This window comes from Rhamphochromis longiceps, linkage group LG12 (assembly GCF_057381845.1).
Source record: "Rhamphochromis longiceps isolate RC_006_pf linkage group LG12, R_longiceps_female_GT1.1, whole genome shotgun sequence".
NCBI lineage: Eukaryota > Metazoa > Chordata > Actinopteri > Cichliformes > Cichlidae > Rhamphochromis > Rhamphochromis longiceps.
In genome coordinates this window covers 9,489,768-9,511,543 of record NC_140568.1, presented here as the reverse complement: position 1 = coordinate 9,511,543, position 21,776 = coordinate 9,489,768, and the positions used below count along the sequence as shown (strand labels likewise).

General features: G+C 45.4%; 4 protein-coding genes across 6 annotated transcripts; 1 reads left to right on the top strand and 3 right to left on the bottom strand.

The window, feature by feature from the left end:
• Positions 1 to 118: 118 nt before the first annotated feature.
• Positions 119 to 9,957, bottom strand: LOC146656871 (DNA-directed RNA polymerase III subunit RPC4-like). Of its 2 annotated transcripts, XM_085424660.1 has the most exons (10): positions 9,831 to 9,957; positions 9,159 to 9,331; positions 2,314 to 2,476; positions 2,131 to 2,174; positions 1,895 to 2,049; positions 1,676 to 1,800; positions 1,156 to 1,315; positions 824 to 1,071; positions 589 to 741; positions 120 to 436 (listed from the first exon to the last, which is right to left on the bottom strand). In XM_085424660.1, the coding sequence occupies exons 3-10, from the start codon at positions 2,473 to 2,475 to the stop codon at positions 320 to 322; spliced, it is 1,164 nt and encodes a 387-aa protein (XP_085280786.1). In that variant the 5' UTR covers position 2,476; positions 9,159 to 9,331; positions 9,831 to 9,957; the 3' UTR covers positions 120 to 319. The 2 variants fall into 2 exon arrangements, with proteins under 2 accessions (XP_085280787.1, XP_085280786.1); XM_085424661.1 differs by lacking the exons at positions 9,159 to 9,331; positions 9,831 to 9,957 and adding an exon at positions 8,274 to 8,411 and having other exon boundaries at positions 119 to 436.
• LOC146656872 (uncharacterized) lies at positions 5,124 to 7,936 on the bottom strand. The gene has a single exon (XM_085424657.1). It carries the CDS (start codon positions 7,861 to 7,863, stop codon positions 6,310 to 6,312), a length of 1,554 nt encoding a protein of 517 aa, XP_085280783.1. The 5' UTR covers positions 7,864 to 7,936; the 3' UTR covers positions 5,124 to 6,309.
• A 2,649-nt stretch (positions 9,958 to 12,606) lies between the features above and the next one.
• On the top strand, positions 12,607 to 18,726 carry LOC146656870 (phytanoyl-CoA hydroxylase-interacting protein-like). Its single transcript, XM_085424655.1, has 5 exons — positions 12,607 to 12,736; positions 14,929 to 15,105; positions 17,318 to 17,492; positions 17,718 to 17,835; positions 17,924 to 18,726. Exons 2-5 carry the CDS (start codon positions 14,938 to 14,940, stop codon positions 18,465 to 18,467), a joined length of 1,005 nt encoding a protein of 334 aa, XP_085280781.1. The 5' UTR covers positions 12,607 to 12,736; positions 14,929 to 14,937; the 3' UTR covers positions 18,468 to 18,726.
• A 10-nt stretch (positions 18,727 to 18,736) lies between these two features.
• Positions 18,737 to 21,459, bottom strand: LOC146656869 (protein phosphatase 1 regulatory subunit 3C-like). 2 transcript variants are annotated; one of them, XM_085424654.1, is made up of 3 exons: positions 21,003 to 21,459; positions 20,792 to 20,863; positions 18,737 to 20,571 (listed from the first exon to the last, which is right to left on the bottom strand). In XM_085424654.1, exons 1-3 carry the CDS (start codon positions 21,071 to 21,073, stop codon positions 19,701 to 19,703), a joined length of 1,014 nt encoding a protein of 337 aa, XP_085280780.1. In that variant the 5' UTR covers positions 21,074 to 21,459; the 3' UTR covers positions 18,737 to 19,700. The 2 variants fall into 2 exon arrangements, with proteins under 2 accessions (XP_085280780.1, XP_085280779.1); XM_085424653.1 differs by having other exon boundaries at positions 20,792 to 21,052.
• Between the last annotated feature and the right edge of the window lie 317 nt (positions 21,460 to 21,776).

The window sequence follows — 21,776 nt, the reverse complement described above, 5'->3', positions numbered from 1 at the left end:
TTCACACATTTACATCCATGTAAAGTCTTTTCAAGTAATTTCAGATACAGAGAAGGAAAAATGGTACTGATACTTGGCACGTCATTCAAGCTTACAACCATGAATTAATAAACTATGAATGAGAGAAAATAAAACTTTTGTTTCCTAATTATAGATAGTGTTTTATAACCACTCTGTAAACACAAAATCTCAGCCAGCTACCTCTCTACTTGTAAGCCTTACGGGTGCAGCAGCCTTGTAGTATCTAGCCTTTTGTCAACTTCTCCGCAAGTGTCCATCGGACTTGAGGAGGATCAGTCGCCTGCTCCTCTGATGAGCATCAAGAACTGCTCTCCAGCAGAGCTTCAAAGTCCGGTGAGCAAACCATTTTGTGTTTGACGTTCCCTAATACAGTCAAGTTACCCGTTTTCCCCTCTGTATTGATAGAGACAAGTTCCTGGGAATAGAAGGGATGGAAGGAAAAGCGCGTCAGAAATGTTTTTATCGTGCAAATACAACAGATCGGAGGAGAATGTTGGAAGATGGAAATAAATACATTACTCAGAAAAAGACATAAAAAATCCTCAAAGAAATAAATTTGTGTTGTACCTGCAGGAAAGAGCAGGATGTTCCTAGAGACACATCGAGCGTCACCTGCCCCAGTATGAGCTGCACTCGGCCAGACTTGCGTACCAGCATCTTTCCCACAACACCCTCCCGCAGATCCTTCAGATTGCAGCTGTTGTCCTCAGCTTTCTCCTCCTGTTTGGTATAAAAACACCACCTACTCAGAAGAACACGACGACATCGTGGACTTAAACTTGGACCCCAGCTGTATGCTTACCTCTGATTCTGTTTTCAGGAGCACAGACTGCCCATCCTCTGACTGCACCTCTGTTTTCACCGGCTTGTGCTCTTTTGTGGGAGGCTGGCCGGGCAGCGAGTCTGGTAGCTGAATGAAGAAAAGCTCCTCCACTTTGCTCAGACTCCATCTGTGCAGCAGGTCAGGGAGTACTTCGGGCTCGGGGAGAGGAGGAGGCCTGCAAGTTGCCTCGGGCTTCTTTATTTCAATTTCCTCTGGCTCTTGTTTCACTGAAGACAAAGTTACGATTAATTTCATGATGCTGCAAAGGAAATTAAACAAGTTCTGAGTCCAACGCAGGTACAAACATTTACCTTCAGCTGCAGGCTCCATTGGTTCACAATCCTCCTCTTTCTTCTCATTTTTAATAGAAGCGTCACTAAATTCATCCTTGAATCCCCATCCTGACACAGCGAGGGGGAGCTGGACAGGGCAGCTCCTCTTCTCACTCCGCAGGAAGGGATCATCCACAAACTAAAAGAACACAATAAGCATTGGGAAAAAGATATAATCCTTTACTTGTCTAAACAAAAACCCCATGGAACATCTGCAGGTTGTTCAAAAACCTGCAGCGAGGATTCTGACTAAATCTTCTAAATACATTTAAACCGTTGTTGATCCAGCTGCACCGGCTCCCCGCTGAACTCGGAGCCCATTTCAAGATTGTCGTTCTGACTAGAGCTCATCATGGACTAGAACCAGGTTACATCAGTGAATGTTTTACAGCTATATGACCCAAGCAAGTCCCTTAGGTCTTATTCTAAAGGTGCTATATAAATGAAATTGTACTATTTAGTTACGCAAACAAAGACGAGTGAAAACCAAGAGACTCACGTTGTCTCGTTCCAGCTTGCGCAGGATCTCTTTGGTCTCCTCCTCGGTCTCTCGCTTTTCCTTTTTGATATTAATGATGGGCGAGGGTCCCATGCTTGGAGCGTCTCTCTCGCTTTCATAGCCGCCTGTGTGTGTGGGTGACACAGAATTATGCTGGTGCGATAGAGACTCTGTAAGACACACACGTAAACGATGCGTGAGGAGCACCGGGTCTCCCACCTCTCTTTTTCATCATCATGTCTCCGGGCCCCTGTTCAAAAATGGAGTGCGACTGGATGAGCTCTTGATGGCCTCGGCCCCTGCCTCTCATTCTGGGACCCCGACCTCGATCCGTTTCCTTCCTCTCTCTCCTCTGCCCATCTTCAACTTTTGTTCTAGTGTGAGAAAATAACAGTCAAAGAAACAGCTGGCTTTGGATGTCTGCACTTTATTTATTTAGCGCTTCGGGAACTTACTCTTCTTTAACTTTTCGGCCAATAATGTTGGGTGTAAACGTTTTCTAAAGAGTAAAAAGAAGAACGATAAATGCAAGAGATGAGACAACAAATGTATTCATTTAAAGTATCCATTTGCGCTTTTTTTTCTGTTGTTGTTGTTAAATGAAGCGAGTGAGTTAGTGAAACAGAGGCATGTCAGACCTTCTTCACTCCTCCTAATGTGAGGTCTCTGGATCGCATCGTGGGGAGGCGGCCAGGAGAGATGCCAGCTGACGGGCGACGGCTCATCAGGAGTCCTTTGTTACCGCTCCCTCCAGGAGTCGGCACCCGACCAGCAGGGTCGCCTGAACCTGCGTCCGACATCCTGAATTGGGGCAAAGGCAGGGGATCGACCATGGGATGGATATTACAAATATTAACATTGTTTCTTATAACATTCTCATATTTATATATAACATACATTTCAACAGTCAGCATGCCGATTGCCAATGGTTACAGTCCTGGATCAGATTACCAATCACACTATGTGGACATGGCCAAATTGGCCTTGCAAGGCTACTTACTGCTACTGCCTATTGATTACTCTTAACTGTTTAGCTATATTTACTTTATGTATGAACATTTTTACATTGGTACTTATGCCTCTTAGCACATTTTAAACTCTACTTCCACAAAGACTGGAACTGGTAAGTAGAATAGGTCTTGAAAATGAGACATATATATATTTTTTTTCTTTCTCCACTGAATGATTGATTTATTTTGAACATGACTAAAATAACAACAAAATACACTTTAAACAATAATGAGATAAAGAAAGGGTTGGTACAAACAGACTTAAAGGTAAACTCATTTGATCCTACCTCAATATACAATATACATGTATAATTACATACAATTATATAAGTCTACAAACAGATATCACGCATAAAAATCCTAATAATGATGAAGCTAAATGTTGGGTTGCCTGTCTGTAGAACAAATGAAATGTTTAACATTAAAAACTGTTTAACATTATCTCTCAATGAAAATGTAATTTTCTCCAACTGTAAATGATACATTGTGTCTCTTAACAAGGCAGAGTGAGTTGGGGGAGCTTTATTTTTCCAATTTAGAAGTATGTTGTAGAACGTTGGGTTACTTAACGTAATCCCTGGTTCTTTGATAACAGAGTGAGGTGTTTCACCAACACTTCCCTCCTTGCTTAGGCACGGAAAGAAATCTGCTTGGAATGAGTTAGGAGGAGCTGGTCAGCCGTGTTAGTACGAGGGGGCGGAGCCCTGAGCACGGCTCGACAGGTCTGTCATAGACAGACGTGGTGTCATTGGAGCTTCCGTAGTTGGTCACGCCGAGGCGATTCCCATAGTGAAACAAGAGGGGTGAATAGACAGAGCCTGTAATTCACTAACTCGCTTGGCTGTGGTTAGAGCCAACAGCAGAGTGGTTTTAAGAGAGAGAAACTTCAACCCCACTGCCCCAATAGGCTCAAAGGGGTGGTGGGAGAGGGCGTCTAAAACGACTGACAGATCCCATAAAGGGACCAGTGGTCTAGAAACTGGGAGCGTTCGACGCGCTCCTCTCATGAAGCGACCTACAAGGGGGTGCTGCCCAGCAGGTTTATCACCAAACCCCACGTGGCAGGCTGAAATAGCTGCTAAATAGACCTTTATAGTGGAAAAAGCTTTCCTTTTGTCCAGCAAGTCTTGAAGAAAACACAACAGCTCCACCACTGAACACTGAAAAGGGATAATCTGCTTTTCATGGCACCACTCTTCAAAAACACGCCATTTACTGCTGTAAATGGAACGGGTGGAGGAGGCTCTGGCATTCTGAATGGTTTCAATAACCTTCGGAGGCATGCCTGCTGCCTTCAAATTCCACCTTTCACGGGCCAGGCCCAGAGAGCAACCTGGTCTGGATGGGGATGGTATATCTCCCCCCGCGCCTGAGACAGAAGGTCCCTGCGGATGGGGAGTGGCCATGGCTCGTCCACCAGAAGCTGGATGATTTCTGCTATCCAGTGTTTGGATGGCCACCGTGGAGCTATTAAAATCAGAGACAGCCCCTGATCCCTCACTCTGATCAGTGTTGGGGAGATCAGGCTGAGGGGAGGGAAAGCATACAGCAGAGTTTTTGGCCAAGGATGGGCCAGCGCATCCACGCCCAGTGGCGCGTGTGCGTCTGACAGGGAGAAAAACAGGGGGCACTGTGTGTTTTCTCGCGAGGCGAAGAGATCTACGGCAGCCCGGCCGTATCTCTGCCAAATCTGCTCCACCACCTGTGGGTGAAGCCTCCATTCTCCGAACAGTGGATTTCCTCTGGACAGGAGGTCCGCCCCCCTGTTCAGAATTCCTGGCACGTGAGTTGCCCGAAGGGAGAGGAGCCGAGTGCTGCTCCACATAATTATTTCCCTGGCTAACCTGTGTAGCTGCCGGGAACGGGTGCCGCCCTGGCGGTTGATATAAGCAACTACAGTGGAGTTGTCTGTTTTCACTAAAACATGTTGACCCCGGAGATACGGCAGAAAATGCCGTAAGGCTAGGAGCACCGCGCGGAGCTCCAGCACATTTATGTGATTCAGAGTGAGTCTCTGTGACCAAACGCCATTCACTGCTCTGCCCATCATAGTTGCACCCCAACCTGACAGGGATGCATCTGTGGTCAGCGTCACCCTGGATGATACTGCCCCGAGCGGTACCCCTGCCGCGAGAGCTGTCGGGCTCCTCCAGGGCCGGAGAGCCGCAATACACGGCTGCGTTATTTTTACACCACGACTGAGATGTCGGCGAGGGCACAGCTGCAGAGAAGCGACCCACCGCTGAAAATCTCTCATCATAAGCAGCCCCAAGTGTACCACCGATATCACCGAGGCCATGAGGCCGAGGAGGCGGAGACAGAGTCGGAACCGCACGACTTTCCCCAGCTGAAAACGGGAAAGACAGTGAGTGAAGGATGCGATCCTCCGCTCTGAAAGTGCGATATGATAAGAGATGGAGTCTATTCTGAGCCCCAGATACTCTGTAAACTGTGCGGGTTCCAAGTGGCTCTTTTCCAGGTTGATAGTGAACCCAAGCTCCGTGAGGTGATTCACCACCACCTCGGAGTCTTTGATCGCCTGCTCGCGCGATCGTGAGCATATTAGATAATCGTCTATGTAAGAAAATATTCTGATGCCGCTGTTCCTTAACGGAGACAGCGCTGCCTCCACACATTTGCTGAACACCCTCGGAGCTAAGGATAGCCCGAATGGGATAGTTTGAAACTCGTACGCTACGCTCTGATAAGCGAACCTGAGATATTTCCTGTGTGGAGGATAAATGGCGATGTGAAAATATGCGTCTGATAGGTCGATTGTAACAAACCAATCGCCTGTGTGAATTGAGCGACAAAGCGTCTTGTGTGTGAGCATTCTGAACGTGTACTTTCTCAAATGCTTGTTTAACACACGCAGATCCAGAATAGGACGGAGCGACGTTCCGTCCTTTTTCGGGATGAGGAAATAGCGGGAGTAAAAGCCCTGCTGAGCTTCTTCGCTTGGAACCGCTCCGATCGCCTGTTTGTGTAACAGGGAGGATATTTCCTCCTCCAGCACATTCGCTGAATCGCGACTGGCCACAGAAGCTGACACTCCGCCGAATCTCGGTGGTTTTGCCGCAAACTGTAGTCTGTAACCATGGGAAATGGTTGACAAGACCCAGGGATGAACTGCGCATGCGCGCCACCGCTCCAGCCGCTCTGCGAGTGGGCCTCTGAAGAAGCGGTAGCGTGACGTCACCCCTGTCTCCCGGAAGGAGTTGGGGCTCTCCCCCTCGGGAAGAGCGTGAGCTGGGAACACATAATTGCAGTGATTTTCTTTTGTTTTTATTTTGAAACTGGGGGGACATTCTGCCCTTGGCAAACTGCCTGGCTGCAGAAATGCACGTTTTATTTCTTTTGTTACCCCCAAACCACAGTGAAGTGTCTGGTGACTCTGGGCAGCGCTTGGTGACACAGACAGAGTGTTTAGAAGTGTTTGGTGACACTGCGCCATTTGTCCACAAGTCTGTCCTCCCTGAACTGGAGGAGGAGACTGAGAGGGTGCTCCTGGTGAACTGGAAACTTCCGGAGACCCTGAACTTTGGAGTGATTTGGTTACCCCTTCTAACACCTTCCTTCTCTTTGGGGAAGAAAAGAGGGGTGACACAGAATGCTGCAGGTGTGCTAGGCTGACCGCTTCTTTTTTCCCTCTCCGGGGTGTGACGGCTTGTTCTTTGCAGCAACTGCTGCAAAGGAATGCTTGCCCCAAGGTCTTCGGTTCTCTACCTTGGCCTGGTGGGCACCCTGCTGGCCTCCTGCTCCTCTCTGCATTCTGACCCCACTCTGTCTCCCTCTCGCAGCTGCTGCTGTTGCTGCAAAGCCAGCTCTTGGCACCTGCTGGGGCTGAGAGTTAGGTTTTCTGGGTAAGCAGAGATTGAATGCTTCACCCTCCTGCTTTCTGCGGGTGCTTGTTTCTCTCATTCTCTCCAGGGCTGGGCCAAAGAGACCCTTGGTTGGGTCATAGGCTGCATCCATGACCTCAGCCTTCTGAGCATCACCCAGGCCTGACAGGTTTAGCCACAAGGCTCTCTCACCCGAGACTGCAAGGCCCATAACGCGACCACACCCTTGGACTGCTCCCCTGGAGGAGCGAAGAATGAGATCATTAACCACGCAGATTTCATCCCAGAGGGCTGGGTTCGGGGAACCCGAGTCAAGCTGACGGCCCATGTCTTCCAGAATTTCTGCCTGATATGCTGATAGCAGTGTGACTGCATTAAGCGAGCACACTGACTGTGCAGCATATTTGTATGTCCTTTGATAAATAGATGCCGTGAGGCGATCTATCTTGTTGGGCAAAGAAATGCTAGAAGAAGCTGAGATTGCCCTGCGGTTAGGGTGAAGGTGATACGCCACTGAAGGCTCCACTGCTGGGGGTTCAGTCAGCCCCAGTTCACCCATCCCCTGGATCTCAAGCTTAGAGCAGCCCTTGGTCGGAAGCTTGCTTTTAAAAGGGCTTGACCAATAGCGACTCATTTCTTTCATGCAGGCTGGGACTGCTGGCAGAAGCTGCTTTGATGGCGGCAAGGCTGGTGGGAGCCTCTTGCCGTCATACAAGTCACGTTCTGCCCCTTCGGCATCCTGGGCGGCTGGCCATGGGATGCCTAGCTTGGCAGCAGCCCGTTTACAGACCTCGTACAAATTGCTGTCCACCAGGGGTGCAACTTCAGCCCCACTCGGTGGCCTGGACTGCTTGGGAGGAAAGGTAGAGTCATCCTCCTGTTCCTCATCCATGTCCTCCAGGTCGAGGAGGTCGGAGTCGGCATCGCCCTCCGCGTCCTCGCCACCCGGCTCGCCCACGTTTTGATCGAGGAGGTCCTCGAACGATGGGGGCATGAGCGGGGACTCTTCTTCCATCATGTCCGCCCAGCTTGTGGAGGCTCGCGGATGACGGATATCGCTCGTAGCAGTAGCAGCCGACAGGCAGGGGTCCTGACTGTTCGTTACTGCTACTCTCAGCCTCCTTTCCAGGACTTTCTCTGGCATCAAAGCACAGTGTGGGCATCCCTGAGGGTCCGCCAGTGAAGCCTGAGCATGCTTGGCACCCATACAGACGATGCACATTGGATGAGGGTCCCTGCCCGAGATGGTGGCACCGCATGATGCGGGGCACGGGCGGGATGCAGCCTCTTTAGCCTTCGGCTCCGACCTTTTGGCGGGAGTAGGAGCCGTAGACATGGTTAGCGGAAAGGGGTGAGACTAGGCTACACCAGGCTCGTCTCGACACGTTAGCCCGTAAGTAACTAGGACTAGCAGCGGGTGTTAAATCCGATCTAGTCGCGGCGGGAGTCAGCTCGTCGTGACACGTTGGCTGCACTCCGCTAGCCAATATCGTTAGCAACTTAATGCTAACCGAACCCTACGTCGACCAACAAGCTAATGCTAGTGAGACGCTAATGTGGTTCGTGGCCTGCTAACAAGTTAATGCTAGCCGGACACTGAACGAACAGCTCGCCGTAACGCGTTAGCCCGAGTCACACAACGTCGGCTACCTCGCTAACTAAAACCAGGAACCGCTGGGACAGCTCGCCTGACGCGGTTGCTGTTCCACAGTGCAACTCTAAGTACACTTCTTTCGAAGGACTTACTCAGCACGATCCAAACTGGAACCGGAAAAACTGCGTTCGGCGACGTACTCCTACACGGGACGCCTGAGAACTGTTAAGCAGCTAATCAAGTTAGCCTGGATGCGCTGAGGGAGCTCAAAGTAGTTTCTCACGGGAAGAAAGCAAGAATGAGTTAGGAGGAGCTGGTCGGCCGTGTTAGTACGAGGGGGCGGAGCCCTGAGCACGGCTCGACAGGTCTGTCATAGACAGACGTGGTGTCATTGGAGCTTCCGTAGTTGGTCACGCCGAGGCGATTCCCATAGTGAAACACCGAGCGAAGTTAGAAAAAGAACTCAATTAAACTAGCTACTGGTTTATTTATTTATTTTTGTTTTTAAATGGTACAGCTTGTCCCATTGGTCCAATGCAGCATGAAAGCTGAAATAGAATTTTCTTATTTTTTTTAAATTAAAATCTTAATGTTAAAAAGGATTAAATGTTTATATTATATAGTATTATATGTTTAAATGTGACTTCAGATTTTAAAGGGTGAATATAGATATATACCCTGCTCTATAAGACCGCAGAACATACTGTTGACATAATTGATTCATGTAGTATGTACTTATTAATTTCGTTGTAATATACATTATCTTTTTGTTCTGAACACAGACAACAATGTAAATCTGAGCTTCTACTTTTTGTGTTTTTACTAAAGTAGCGCTTATAACACTGTGACATAAATTACTGACACGTTATTGTATCACTATAAACAGAGATCCTGCAGACACATTTTAATTCTTTGAAATGATTTTAGACTACCTCAGCAACACGTGGCCACATTCCAGTGAAATACAATGACACGGGAGACTTTGTTTTAACTTTCAGGACGAACTTTTCATATGCTGTGCTTTCTCGCCTACTTACGTTATTGTCCCTCTGACGTCCTTATGAAATATTAATCCAAAACCCCAGAGTCATTACAGACTGTTTCTACCAGTGCTGTGTGGGACACTGCATGACAGTGTTGATGATTCTGCAGCACGACGCCATGACACTTCCGCATTTGTCACCGTCCACTCAGTTCAGGTGGATCAAACCTGCGCAGAAACATACGCATGTTCACCACGGAACTCGATAGACCGGCGTACATTAATACATTTAGATCGACTTATGTATATATATGAAAAATGTTATTTTACTGACATATAAATATGCTTTGTTATAAAACACACCAAATGCGATGATCTGCAGTAGCTATTCACTGATGCTCATAATCATAAGTAAACGGAAGAGGCCGTTGTTCGCTCCTATGCGCAGCTGTGAGTAGGTCGAACACAGCTGAATCACTTTGAAATTTATTAAGATCCCTTAATAATCTCATAATATAATACTGTTCTAGATTATATAATTGAACTTCATTTTAGGCAGCAGGGTGTGAAAAGGTTCTCCTGACCTGTAATTGTGTAAATACATAATATAGAATGTATAATATAGAAGATGCAGAGAAGGATGAGAGAAAGACAGAGCAGGAAAGGACAGACTAATAATACCAAATTGTAAATTTGGTATTTGGTCCATGCAAAAGTCTTGACTCACCCCTCATTTCTTTATATTTTGTTTCCAAGAAGCCAGACTTTCTGCTAATTTTTAAGTAGTCTAGAGCAAGAGTTTCCTGGGCTTTCTGAAGGTGATTCAAAGCTCTCTTTTTTTTGGAGATCTGCTGCTTTCTGGTTCATTTTCAGTTCGGTCTGTCTGTTATTTGTAGCCAAAACACTTGAACCACTATTGTGTTTACACATAACAGACCAGTTAGCAAAGAATCGTGTTTCATTTGGCATTAAATTTTAAATTGTGTCTTTAGGTACTTTGTTACTAGTTCCTGTTTCTTTTGTTGAATCTACAAAATATGCCAAACATAACACAGTTTGATAAACATAAAATACTATTATTGGGAGTCAGCAATGTGGTTCCCAAAGAAGTATAAGGTGACAACCTGGCATATCTTAACATGGTGTGGAGTGTGTCCTTAAGAAATTTGAGGAAACTGGACAAGTGAAAGGCTGAAGAAGTAAGATAAGATAAGATAAGATAAGATAAGATAAGATAAGATAAGATAAGATAACCTTTATTAGTCCCACATGTCAGAAATTTGTTGTGTCACAGCAGAAAGTGGACAGTGCACAGTTACAGTACCAAAAAATAAGAAAAACCCTGGAATAGGATAAGATAATAAGAACAAGATACTATATACAACAGAATAAAATACTGCGAAGTCTTTGTTGTGGAGTCTGACAGCAGTGGGAAGGAAAGAGGGGTGCCGCAGCTTGCCACTGAAGGAGCTGTTCAGTGCTGTTAGAGTCTCCTGCATGGGGTGGGAGATGTTGTCCAACAGGAATGACAGCTTAGCCACCATTCTCCTGTCACTCACCACCTCCCCTGGGTCTAGAGGGCATCCTAGAACAGAGCTGGCCCTCCGATTCAGCCTGTTCAGTGGCATACTTAAAATACTATCTACTGCAGACGAGTTCAAAGAGTCGTGTCTTGAAGAAACAAGACGTTACTGAAGAAGTGTGGAATCATCTTGCCAGAGAATGGAACAAAAAGCAGCCACCATCCAAAGAACAGCTTTGGATGTCCTTCCAGAATCCTGGAGAGCTATTCCTGAAGACTAAATAAATTACAATGAAACTACCTAACAGACTGTGCTGAAGAATAAAAATGTTCATTCCAGATATTGACTTTCAAGGTTGATACAAATTATACAGCTTCTGTTTTTGCATTATACTGAATTTGGGTTCCCAAATTTAGTTTAAGATTTTGAACATCACACTATTTATATCAGTATAGCTCCCATGTGGCCACATGAGGATTAACAGTCTTTACATATAACACGTAATGTGTAATTCGAGTTTTGCAAATGTGCTGAGAATATTTCATCTATTCAGAGAAAATGCCAAGTTGCTAATAAAACTTTTTATGGAGTTTGTTCATAATTTGGTGGACACAGATTCTCCCAGTATGCGGACTGAACATCTGTGTAACACATTATTCTGGGAGCATCCGCTTATGTAAATGTAGTAATAGTATATTCCTCCTAGGGGTGCCACAGACTTTTGGTAACCTGGGTCAAACAGTGCCTGGTCCCTTTGATAAGGGAAGGACCTCTCGGCAAATACTTGAATGAGTCTAGAATAAATTTACAATATTTGTTTTAAAAACACAACTCAAATATGCCAATTTGTAACCATAACATGGGGCCAGATTCTGCTTTCTCTACACGCACACCTACTGCTCTCCTAAAAAACTGGTTATTCTCATTTCTGAAGCAGGGAAGGTTATTTGGACAGAGGCTGTCATGGCATGACTAATGATGGATGATTGCAGTTTAATTATACTCTAGGGGTATCACTTATCTGTGGCTGTCTGGAAATAAATGAAGCTTTTCAATATGCCACACAGTGTGTGGAATTAAGGCACTATATCTTTGTCATTTTTTTCGAAATAAAACACAGTGAAAGGACTTCACTAGCACTATGAATTCATCCCTTTGTTATCTCTCTTTAGCCTACACTCATGTCTATTGTTTTAGTAGCAGATTATATGCATTAATCTGGGGAGGGTCTCTTTAATCTCTGATGCAATCCTAAATTAAATTGTCCAGTGAGGTCGAACAAGCACAAAAAAAACAACAAAAACATCCCACAGAAAATGAATGCAAGTGGAAATCTGATTACTCAGGACTTAGATAGTGGCATCCCCCACCTCCGAATAGGCTAGAAGGAGATGCCCTGTGGAGTTGGTCCATATGGCATGACAGTTGGCACATGTATGTTTTTTGAGGTCTTGACAGGACTCTGTGTAATTTTATGGGCCACCACTCACAGTGTAATTTGTTTAGAATAATGTGTGGCAAGTTGAGTGCGCAAAAAGCAGTTATTCTTTCTACCTTCAGACTCCCAGAGCCCAGACTTTCTCCATATCTGAGAGGTGACATTTATGTTGGCAGTTCAGTGTTCAGATTAGAGTATATTTGGATTTTGTGCTTCGGGGCAGATTTACAAGCGAGTGATGTGATGTGCTGTGCACGGTTGGCTGGCGAGAGCTCCGATGCTGCCGAGGTACACTGAGTGTCTCGCTGCGGTCACACTGCAACTGGAAAAATCTTCTCTTTTTTTTATCCCCCCTTTCCTTCTTTCAGCTTTTAATTCATCCTTTATGGGTGCAGAGGAGTCAAGTTATCATCGTGCAGCGCCCAGAGCGAAAAATGAGATTGGGAGGGGGGGGGGAGAGAGGGAGGCAGGAAGTGGGAGGTGGGGGGTTAGAGTGTTTGTGTGACACAGAGAGAGAGAAACAGACGGAGAAAGAGGAAGAGAGGAGGCTGTGTGTTCGTTTCACCTCCTAATCAGTTTTCCTGGAGGATCTATCATCGGCTGAACGATAGCAGGCAATTAGAAAGCGAAATAAGACGACCTTCTACCATCTCAAATTTGAGCCTCATACAAGTAAGGAATTTTTTTACATTATTCTTCACATTACATTATTCTGAGTCCCAGAAAATGAATCAATTTATTAAACGAGTCTATTTACAAGTTGTTGACATCAAATTATCTTATCCTGGGTGTGTGTGTGTGTGTGTGTGTGTGTGTGTGTGTGTGTGTGTGTGTGTGTGTGTGTGTGTGTGTGTGTGTGTGTGTTTTCTCCAAATATATTTGACATGAAGTCAGATGAATGCAGCAGATGCTGGAGTTTTATTTACAGATTGTTATTCTCTTGGTGTCAACATGCATTTTTCCCCCCTGCCAACTTTGGGTATTTATTAAATCCCACCAATGACATTTTGCGTGCGACTGCGAGGACATTTCACATGGCAGCCCTGACTGATTCGTGTAAAGAGATTGGGCGTCATTCTGGTAAATGTCAGTGCCAACTGTGCATCGCTTCAAACTACTTTAACGAAGAGATAATATTTCCATTTTCATACCCGGCGACTGCCTTTTCAGCATCCCAGTTTAAGAACTAAAGCGAGAAGGTTGCGCCTTTTCCTCCCCTCTCGCCTAGCTATGTAAATGTCTTTTAAACTATTCTCCTCAAAGAAGAAGAAGAAGAAACGTAGCTTTGAACCAGAGAGCTGCTTTCTATGCCCTGCTCCATATGCATGATTACAGCACAACATCTGTGTGTGTGTTATGTACTTCAGCCAGAGATGTGAACTGTAGCCTAATTATGCACTTCTAGATGAATTATGAGTTATGATGTGTACTCATAATAATTATTAGTTAGACCACATTGCCTTATGTGGAGCAGCTGTCTGTTAAAGCTGGTAATGTGGTGGAGATAATTGGCTCACACTGGTGTGTTTTTTTCTAAGTGAGAGAAATGTAATTGTGTGAATGGTATAACAACCTGAATTTGAACTGTGTTCACATCTCTGCCATCCAAAAGTGGAGCATATGCAGACGCACGGGGAGCTTTGATGACTTGTCCTGAGAGAATCTTCTGTTGCCCCAGTTTCTATCTCTGAAAAAAAAAGGCACACTATGGCAAGAAAAGAGAACAGCAGCTGGAAAACAGACGCGTGGAACTGCACGTGCACGGTGCGGCTCCCTGCCCCGGTTGCCCGTGTGAACGAGCCATCGCACAAATTTCACAGTTCACAGGTTTTAATGAGCTACCGCAGCCTGTCCATCACACTGACGGGTGGGGCGCACCTTAGCAGACCCGGCAATCAGACAATGACTCTAAACCAGGCAATTTGTAGGATCACAGGGAGCACAACGGGGGGAGTTATTTTTGAACACATATTTGCCACGTGCTCACTGTGCCAGGGCTAATAAGAGAAATATGCAAAATGCTGCTTTTGGTGTTGAAAATACTGCAAGAGATCAGTAAATATACTGTAGCTGTGGAGGAGACTATTGCAGTAACACTAGACTGATGAAAACTGCAAGCAAGCTGGGATAAACAGGAGCACTGTGGACACACTGAAGAGAGTTACCATCATTTAAGAGGAGGGTAGGTGACAGTTAATGGGACAAACACAGGCTGGCCAACAGATTGCTCCCAGCCTGACACTCAAGGCTATGTGCAGCAGCCTAGATCGAACTGCTGATGGGCAGCTCAGGAAATATGATCATACATCACCTGCTACAGATGCTTAAACCTCCCTGCTTTCCTTGAGCTGAAAGGAGTCGCGTCGCTTGCAGTTTTGAAAAGGAGCAGATATCAGCAAGGAGACAGAAATGTTTAGAAAGTTTTCCCTTTTACGTTTGGATGCCTGCTGACGGGTGCGGAAAGGTTTTTGTTTGTGACCCCTTCCTTGCGAATTACAGGAGAAGATTGAGGGAGGCAGCGAGACGTGTGGTTGCTGAGAGACTGCTGTAAGTGGATTATGAAATGCAGGAGGGGGGGAACAGGGGCCAGTCACTCAGCTGGGAGCGTATCGAGTTGTGCAATGATGGGAAATGTCAGTTAAGGGTGGGGGGGGGCAGTGAAGAAAGAGCTTGGACACAGATCTCTAAATGAAAGGTTAATTTCATTCAGCTGAGGTGTTTTATTTTGAACTGTTGTACAGTGGCACGGTTTAATCTCTTAGCAGATATCCCCCACCCCCACCCCCACCCCTATCTGGGGCACCAGTATTACATCCCCTTATTACAATCTAACTCAGTGCTTTTATCTCTAATTCTAATGGCAGATTACAGACATGGATGCTCCCCTTTCGACCCCCTGTAATATCCAGATTTGTGAGGTGACCTGCGACTCCTTCCGGATCATGTGGGATATGACCCCCGAGGACACGGCCAGAGCCACACACTTCTTCATCGACTTAAGCCGCAAGGCCAACAGGGACCCCAACCGCTTCAAACACAGGGTCTGATCATTCTGTAATTCCAGCATGACCTCACATACCTTTCCCCCACCTTCTCCCCGAAGGCAGCCTGCTCCGTATTGGTGTCATCTAGACTCATGCTCCAGATTCACACCGGTCACAGTGCTCGTTTTCATCATCCGTTTACTGTGCGTCATTTCCTAATTAACAGCGGGCAGCACGAACGAGGCAGGAAATCATTTGATTTTCATCGAAGTCTGCTTTGCTGAGCAGATGACTGCCTTACACGTTGTTACTCGGAACACAGAAAACTGTGGTTGTGCCCTTTCAGTCACTTCCAATACAAGCGAAAAGGAAAATGTGTGCAGTCAACAGCTTCGGGCCAGTGACTCACTTGCACATTGTTTCTTTTATTATATATTTTTTTGAAAGTGGACAAAACCTGACAAATTCAGCTGCAGCATGGAGACGTATTTTCATGTTAATTCCTTCCCGTGTGCATGGTTAAATTCATTAATTTAAAAGATTTCATGAAACGCAGATATAATGTGACAACAAATCTTTTTTTAGTTTTATCTTTAATGTTGGTCAGAGTCTATTAATCTTGAGCATAGGGAAGAGATGTGTAGCTACCAGCTACTTTCCATCTGCTCTCTCTGGGTCATATTAGATATATAAGACATATCCTCATTTGCTCTGAGCCATGATAGCGGCTCAGACCCACAGAACGGCGGGAACTCCTGTTGAACTTAGTTCCACTTTAAGTTAATCTAAACATTATTCCAGCTATGCAGACTTTTCAGTGTGAGCAAGATAGATTGCTGACTTGGATGAATTTTAGAAATACTCATGCAGTGTGCAGTTCCACAGAAGCTGGTGAACTCCTTTGTGGTTACCAGAACCTCTATGTTACTCATACAGCCCGGTCTGATTTTCATTCAGCACTGACGTCCCAATTAAAGACAAACATAACATGACTCAACACAACAGCAGTTCATATCTGTACCTGAAGTGCTGAGTCACATCTTACAGTGCAAGGCGGAAAAAGTTGTGAACTCTTCACTTCATGAACTTGTTTTATCTCCTTTACCAGCGAAAACTTCATCGCTCATTTCCTGTAGCTGCTTGTGAGGCCTTTGTGGACTCTGAGATTTCATGATTGTGCATCTTCTATTCAGGTCACAGTCACATCTCAAGTGGGCTAAAGTCATGATTTGGCCATTCTGAAACCTGCAGCTTTTCTGTGGTTCATTAACTTGCTGTTGATCATCATCTTGTTAAGTCCGCTCTCATATTGACTTCTGTCCTGAAATTCAAATGGAAATTTTCTTGGTCCGCTTTCAAATTAATATTTTTTCCCTCAGTGTCTGCAAGCTGACAGGCACTGTGGTAACAAAGCAGCCCCAAATGATGATGAACTTCTACCAGCACTTCCAGCACGTTTGACCCCAGATGGCTTTTAGAGAAGTCATTATCACATAGGGTCACTTCTGTGCCCCCGCCAGCACTATGAGCTATTACTCAGACATTAAAAATAAACTGTGGCATAATTAAACTTAAACTTAATGATGAAACCCTACTAACTCCAAAGACTTCAACAGCTATGCATTCCCTCTTGCCTGCTCCACACATCCAAAGCCACCACAAGCCTTATTCTCTATTTATACATTTCAAAACGTATTTTTTCCTTCCAATCATTTTTTAAATTTTCTTCCCTTTTTTTCTCGTGTTCTTTTTAATAGTTATACTGATGGCATGCCTGTAGCCTGAAATAATGATAATGAAAAGAAACAGTTGCTATCTCCGCAGATGCAAAATGCCGACTGTAATTATGGCATATTATTGCAGCACGCATTCACAAACTAAAAAGTGCTTTTGTGAAATCAAGGCAGGCTGAGCGAGCTCTTCTTAGATGGAGGATATGATTTCTCTCTGATACACGAAGAGGCACAAACAAACTTGCATCAGAGATGTTGCTATGGATATATGGACCTCTGAGCCTGTAGTAATTAGCTGTGCTGCTTAGAGGCCTTGGTCAAAACGAAGCTGCTGTTTTGATTAGATGTATCCTAGTTACAGCAGCTGGGGCTTAAAAATGGAATCTCACACTAATAAAGGCAAAGTTTATGGAAGGAAATGCTTGACTAACAATTGCATCTGCATCGGCTTTGAAATGTAAATGATGCATGCGGCAGACCGTTAAAGGCTTGCATCCTGTACCCTGGTGTCACCTGCTTCCTGCTTCATCCTGCAGGACGTGCCGACCAAGCTGGTGGCCAAAGCCGTGCCTCTCCCCATGGCAGTGAGGGGACACTGGTTCCTCAGCCCGCGGACAGAATATTGTGTTGCTGTTCAAACTGCTGTCCGACAGCCAGATGGTGATTACTTGGTCTCAGAGTGGAGCCAGGTGGTGGAGTTTTGCACTGGGGGTAAGACATGCACTCGTGTGTTGTGACTAAAATAACAGTGATTATGCATGCAGTCACATATCAGAGATCTGACCAAAGTGATACAAGAGAGGAACAAAAAAGTGCAGCGCACAAAAATGGCAAGACAACAACCCACAATTCTGTCTCAGCACCAGATAGTCATTAACCTTTGAAAGTAGTGTAGACTTCAAGTAGTTTCACAGCTTCAAAACTTAAACTTTGCAGACTACGCAATGGAGCACCTACAGCAGCTTCTCGACAAGGCCAAGGGCTCAGCGGGGAGGCTGCTGAAATTCTCTGTCTTTTATCGCAACCAGCACCCAGACTACTTTGATTATGTCAGGTAGGCACTTCACTTTTTCTCTTTATTATACATTCCCATATGAACGGAGTGCAATAACTCATTTTCCTTTTTTAATGTATGGAATTAGAAAGGAGTGTGGAGGTCTGATGCGTCCAGCCCTCAAAGACACCAGTGGGAGTCACGGCTCACCCATCAGCGGCAAACTGCATGGAGTCTTCTTCAGCTGCAACACAGAGTTTGATACAGGGCTCCCTCCCAAAGACTCCCCGTACGGACCCCTGCGGTTTCAGATCCCGGCTGGACACCTGCTGAACCCCAACATCTGCCTGTATTTTGCAGACTTCTACTGCATGTACACGGCCTACCACTATGTGGTGCTGGTGCTTGCCCCTGTTGGCTCAGAGGGAGATGCCTTCTGCCGCACCCGCCTCCCTATGCTGGACTTGGCTTCCAACCCCTTTTTGACTTACACTGCCTCTCAGAGACCCGGGGAGGAGCCCTTGTACTGCCACGCCAGCGACGTCATCCTCGAGGTGCTGTTCACCGAGCCGGTTCACTTGGATCAGGGCGGCGTGGAGCAAATCAGCGGGCACCAGCTTATGAGTCTGACCACCGCCAATGCCAAGAAAGACCCGAGCTGCAAAGTGTGCAACATCAGCGTGGGACGCTGAGGGAAGCGCTGGCGCAGAACTTGAAGTGTGCAAGTCTGCAGCCAAGACAGACGCTGTGATGCAAAAAGATGGTTGAGCCCATCATGTGTAGGTCAGAACACTGTGGAAAGAGTCACCTCTCAGGGTGCACTCGTGCTGCTTTCCCTCCTCCCTCCTGCCTGGACCAGATAGTGTATTTAAACTAGAAGACTTATAAAAGTGTGTATAGCATTACTCCATCCTAATCACAGCTGGAAATACAATGAAGATGCATCCATGACAAAAAAAAATGCACTGAAAACACAGCAGGCTTAAGAAGACTGTTTTTTCTGGCATCATCATGGTGATGTTCTTTTTGTTTTTGCCCATTTTCCCTTTGATGTGTTTTTTTCACAACTGACATTTTGACTTGTTGCAGTAGGGAAATAATAGTCAAGATGACGTTTTTCTAATATGGACACTTGCTCACTTTCATAGCTTACTCAGCCATCATCAGTCCTCCTGCTCTTTCTTTGCTGTGACAAGTCAAAGCTGGTGTGACGGCATGTAAACTTCTTCTTTTTTTTCCTGTGGAGATTATTTCAGTTTATTGTGATCACCTCTCAAACAACATACACTGCCATGTTTCTCCTACAAAATGAAGTCTAATCACTTATACTACACTGAAACATGAACGTTAGTTTCCAGCATCCTCACTGAATACTTTCCTGCTTCACTTTAAATGTAAGGTTATGACTAAGAAATTGTCATACTGCAGAACAGTAGGATACTTTGTAACAGTAAAAGCCATTAGGAGGAGGTTCAGTGTTTGAACATAAGAGAAAGGTAATGAGGAAGCTCTCAAAGCTCCCTGCAGTCGCTCTTTGGCAGCTGTGCTAAGATTAGCGGCTTCTGCTATTGGCCTCCTGTTTGTCCCTGCCCAGTAATCTCTGACCTATATGGGAATCCCAGAAATGCCTAAAGTGAAAGGGATCCCCTCCCTGTCGCACAACAATAATTCATCCTGTGGTGACGGGCCAAAATGCAGGACACAGTGTGTGATGCTTAACGTGAAAGGAACTGACACCAAAACTGATCTGTTTTAAAGACATTTTTAAAATATAGAACTGTTACTAAGCAGTATAAACATGATCAAAAATAAAAGAAGTAACATTTCACAGAAAAACACAAAAATGTACACGAAACCTTCACCCAGGACTGATACAGTATACACGAAGGTGGGAAAAAAACAGGATCACTTCTAGGTTTAGTGAGTCATGACCTTTCACTTAGATTCTTCCCATGGCACAGATGTGAGTTCACGCTCACTGTAATGCTGTAATTCTGTCCATCGTTATTGTCCCAAAAAGGCTCGCTGTGCCCTCCTGGCAAATAACTTAAACAGAACTCAATCTTCCTTTTGGCATCTAGCACTTTAGGAATAGTAATGTCAAATTCAAAGATGTCCGTCTGAGGTCCTCCGAAGCGTTTCTGCAGGTACGTGCAGGGCACGTCTCTGTAGCTCTGCCACGAGTCAAAGGTGATGCGCACATGCACATCCTTCTGGTAGCTGACATTCTTAACCCTTACGGTACCCCGGAGGGCCTTCTCGCTGATACTGCAGTTCTCCAAGATGACCATGCTCTCTGCCAGCTTGGCACGAAAGGCCTGGAAATTTGCAGATGGCTGCGGGAAGCCCAGTTTGAGCTGTGTTCCTGGGCAGCAGGTGCTGACTGTGCAGCTGTAGCCATCCTCTGTCATGCTGCCCAGAGACTGCAGTGATGGCAGCAGGTCGAGGTCAGACTGCTCTTCTTTGTCGGAAAACACTCGCACGGCTGTTAGAGACAATCCCCGCGAGTCGGCAAAAACAACACGTTTGCTCTTGATTGGGAACAACACATCATCATCGCCGTCGTCCAAGTCATCGAGGAAAGGTGAGGAAGGATGGGGCGGAAAGACTTGGCTCAAGATGTCAGAGGATAAGTGCTCTGAAGCTGGAGGACGGATGCAGGATCGCTGGGGTTTCAGGATGGGAACCCAGACATGAGGACACAGTTGTTTACGCTGGTTTAAGCACAGCCTGACAGCAATCTCCAGCAGTCCGGCTGTCCGAGCCATCGACCCAAAGCCAACCACTGGCAGGACACTAACAAGAAACACACGTGGACCTCAGTACTGACTGGAAATGTGAATATATCTTTGTATATATCGCAGTTGTGTCATTACATGTTTATGCAGGGCTTTTAAGGAAGGCATCACAACGTGAAAGGGATCTGATAAAAAATATTATGGTAATTTTAATTTAACCCCTAAAGAAGTTGTGCAAGCTAATCTGCACAGTTTGTGTGTGTGTTGTGTCTGCTTACGATGTACTGGACATCTCCATGCTGGTATTCCTATGCTGAGTGATGGGAATATTGTCCTCAATGTTTGGAGTTCTGGAAAAAAGAAAAAAATCTGTCACAATTACAAGAAAATCTGTATTTAAAAAAGAAAAAAAAGTTGCACACAAAGATTGGTGTGTGACAACATGCAACAATCTTTGTGTGTAATTCTGACATTTAAAAATGTACTTACAATCTCCCATGAGTAGCGTGTTGCAGTTGTGTTGTCAGTTGTTCCCCACAGGAGAATCTGGCACAACACATTTGTATCACCTCAGTTTAGATGTCATATTGTAAACTCCACCCTCTTCGCTGTCCTGACCAATCAGCTTGTGACTATTTTTCTCTTTATGTCTCCCTGTGGTACTGCATTTCAGTAAGTTTTATGTTTTCATAGGTTGCCATTACTTTGCATAAATAAATAATTTAATTATGGGAAAGAAACATATGAACACACCTAAATGTTAACCATGTGAAGTTAAATATTTGTATCGTCACCTTGCACATTCATTGTCCAGTGTTGACGATCTGCGTTACGTACATCAAAGTCTTCTTTGTGTAATTCCACTCTGCATTATGGAAACTATCCAGGTTATCCTGCCCTTTATTCTCACACCTGTTAGTGGACACAGATCCCACAGAGGCCTGGGCATGGCTCCAAACCTTTGCTATCTAGCGCCTGCTCTAAAGGAATCACTGCCCCACAGTCCATCAGCATGTGCAAACCTGAGGAGGGCCGGATTACAAACAACTCTCAGCAGGCTGGTCACTTAGCCGAAGAAGCTATTCAGGAATCAGTCCATGTGCGTATGCGAGTATATCAAGTTCCATACATATCCACACATGGAAGACCTATCTTTACTGAGACTGTTGCCACCAAACTACAAGACATTTTTATGACTTTACAATTAGTGTGAAATGATAAAAACTGTTACAAATGTCAAGATTTTACAAAGCCTAAAAAAAT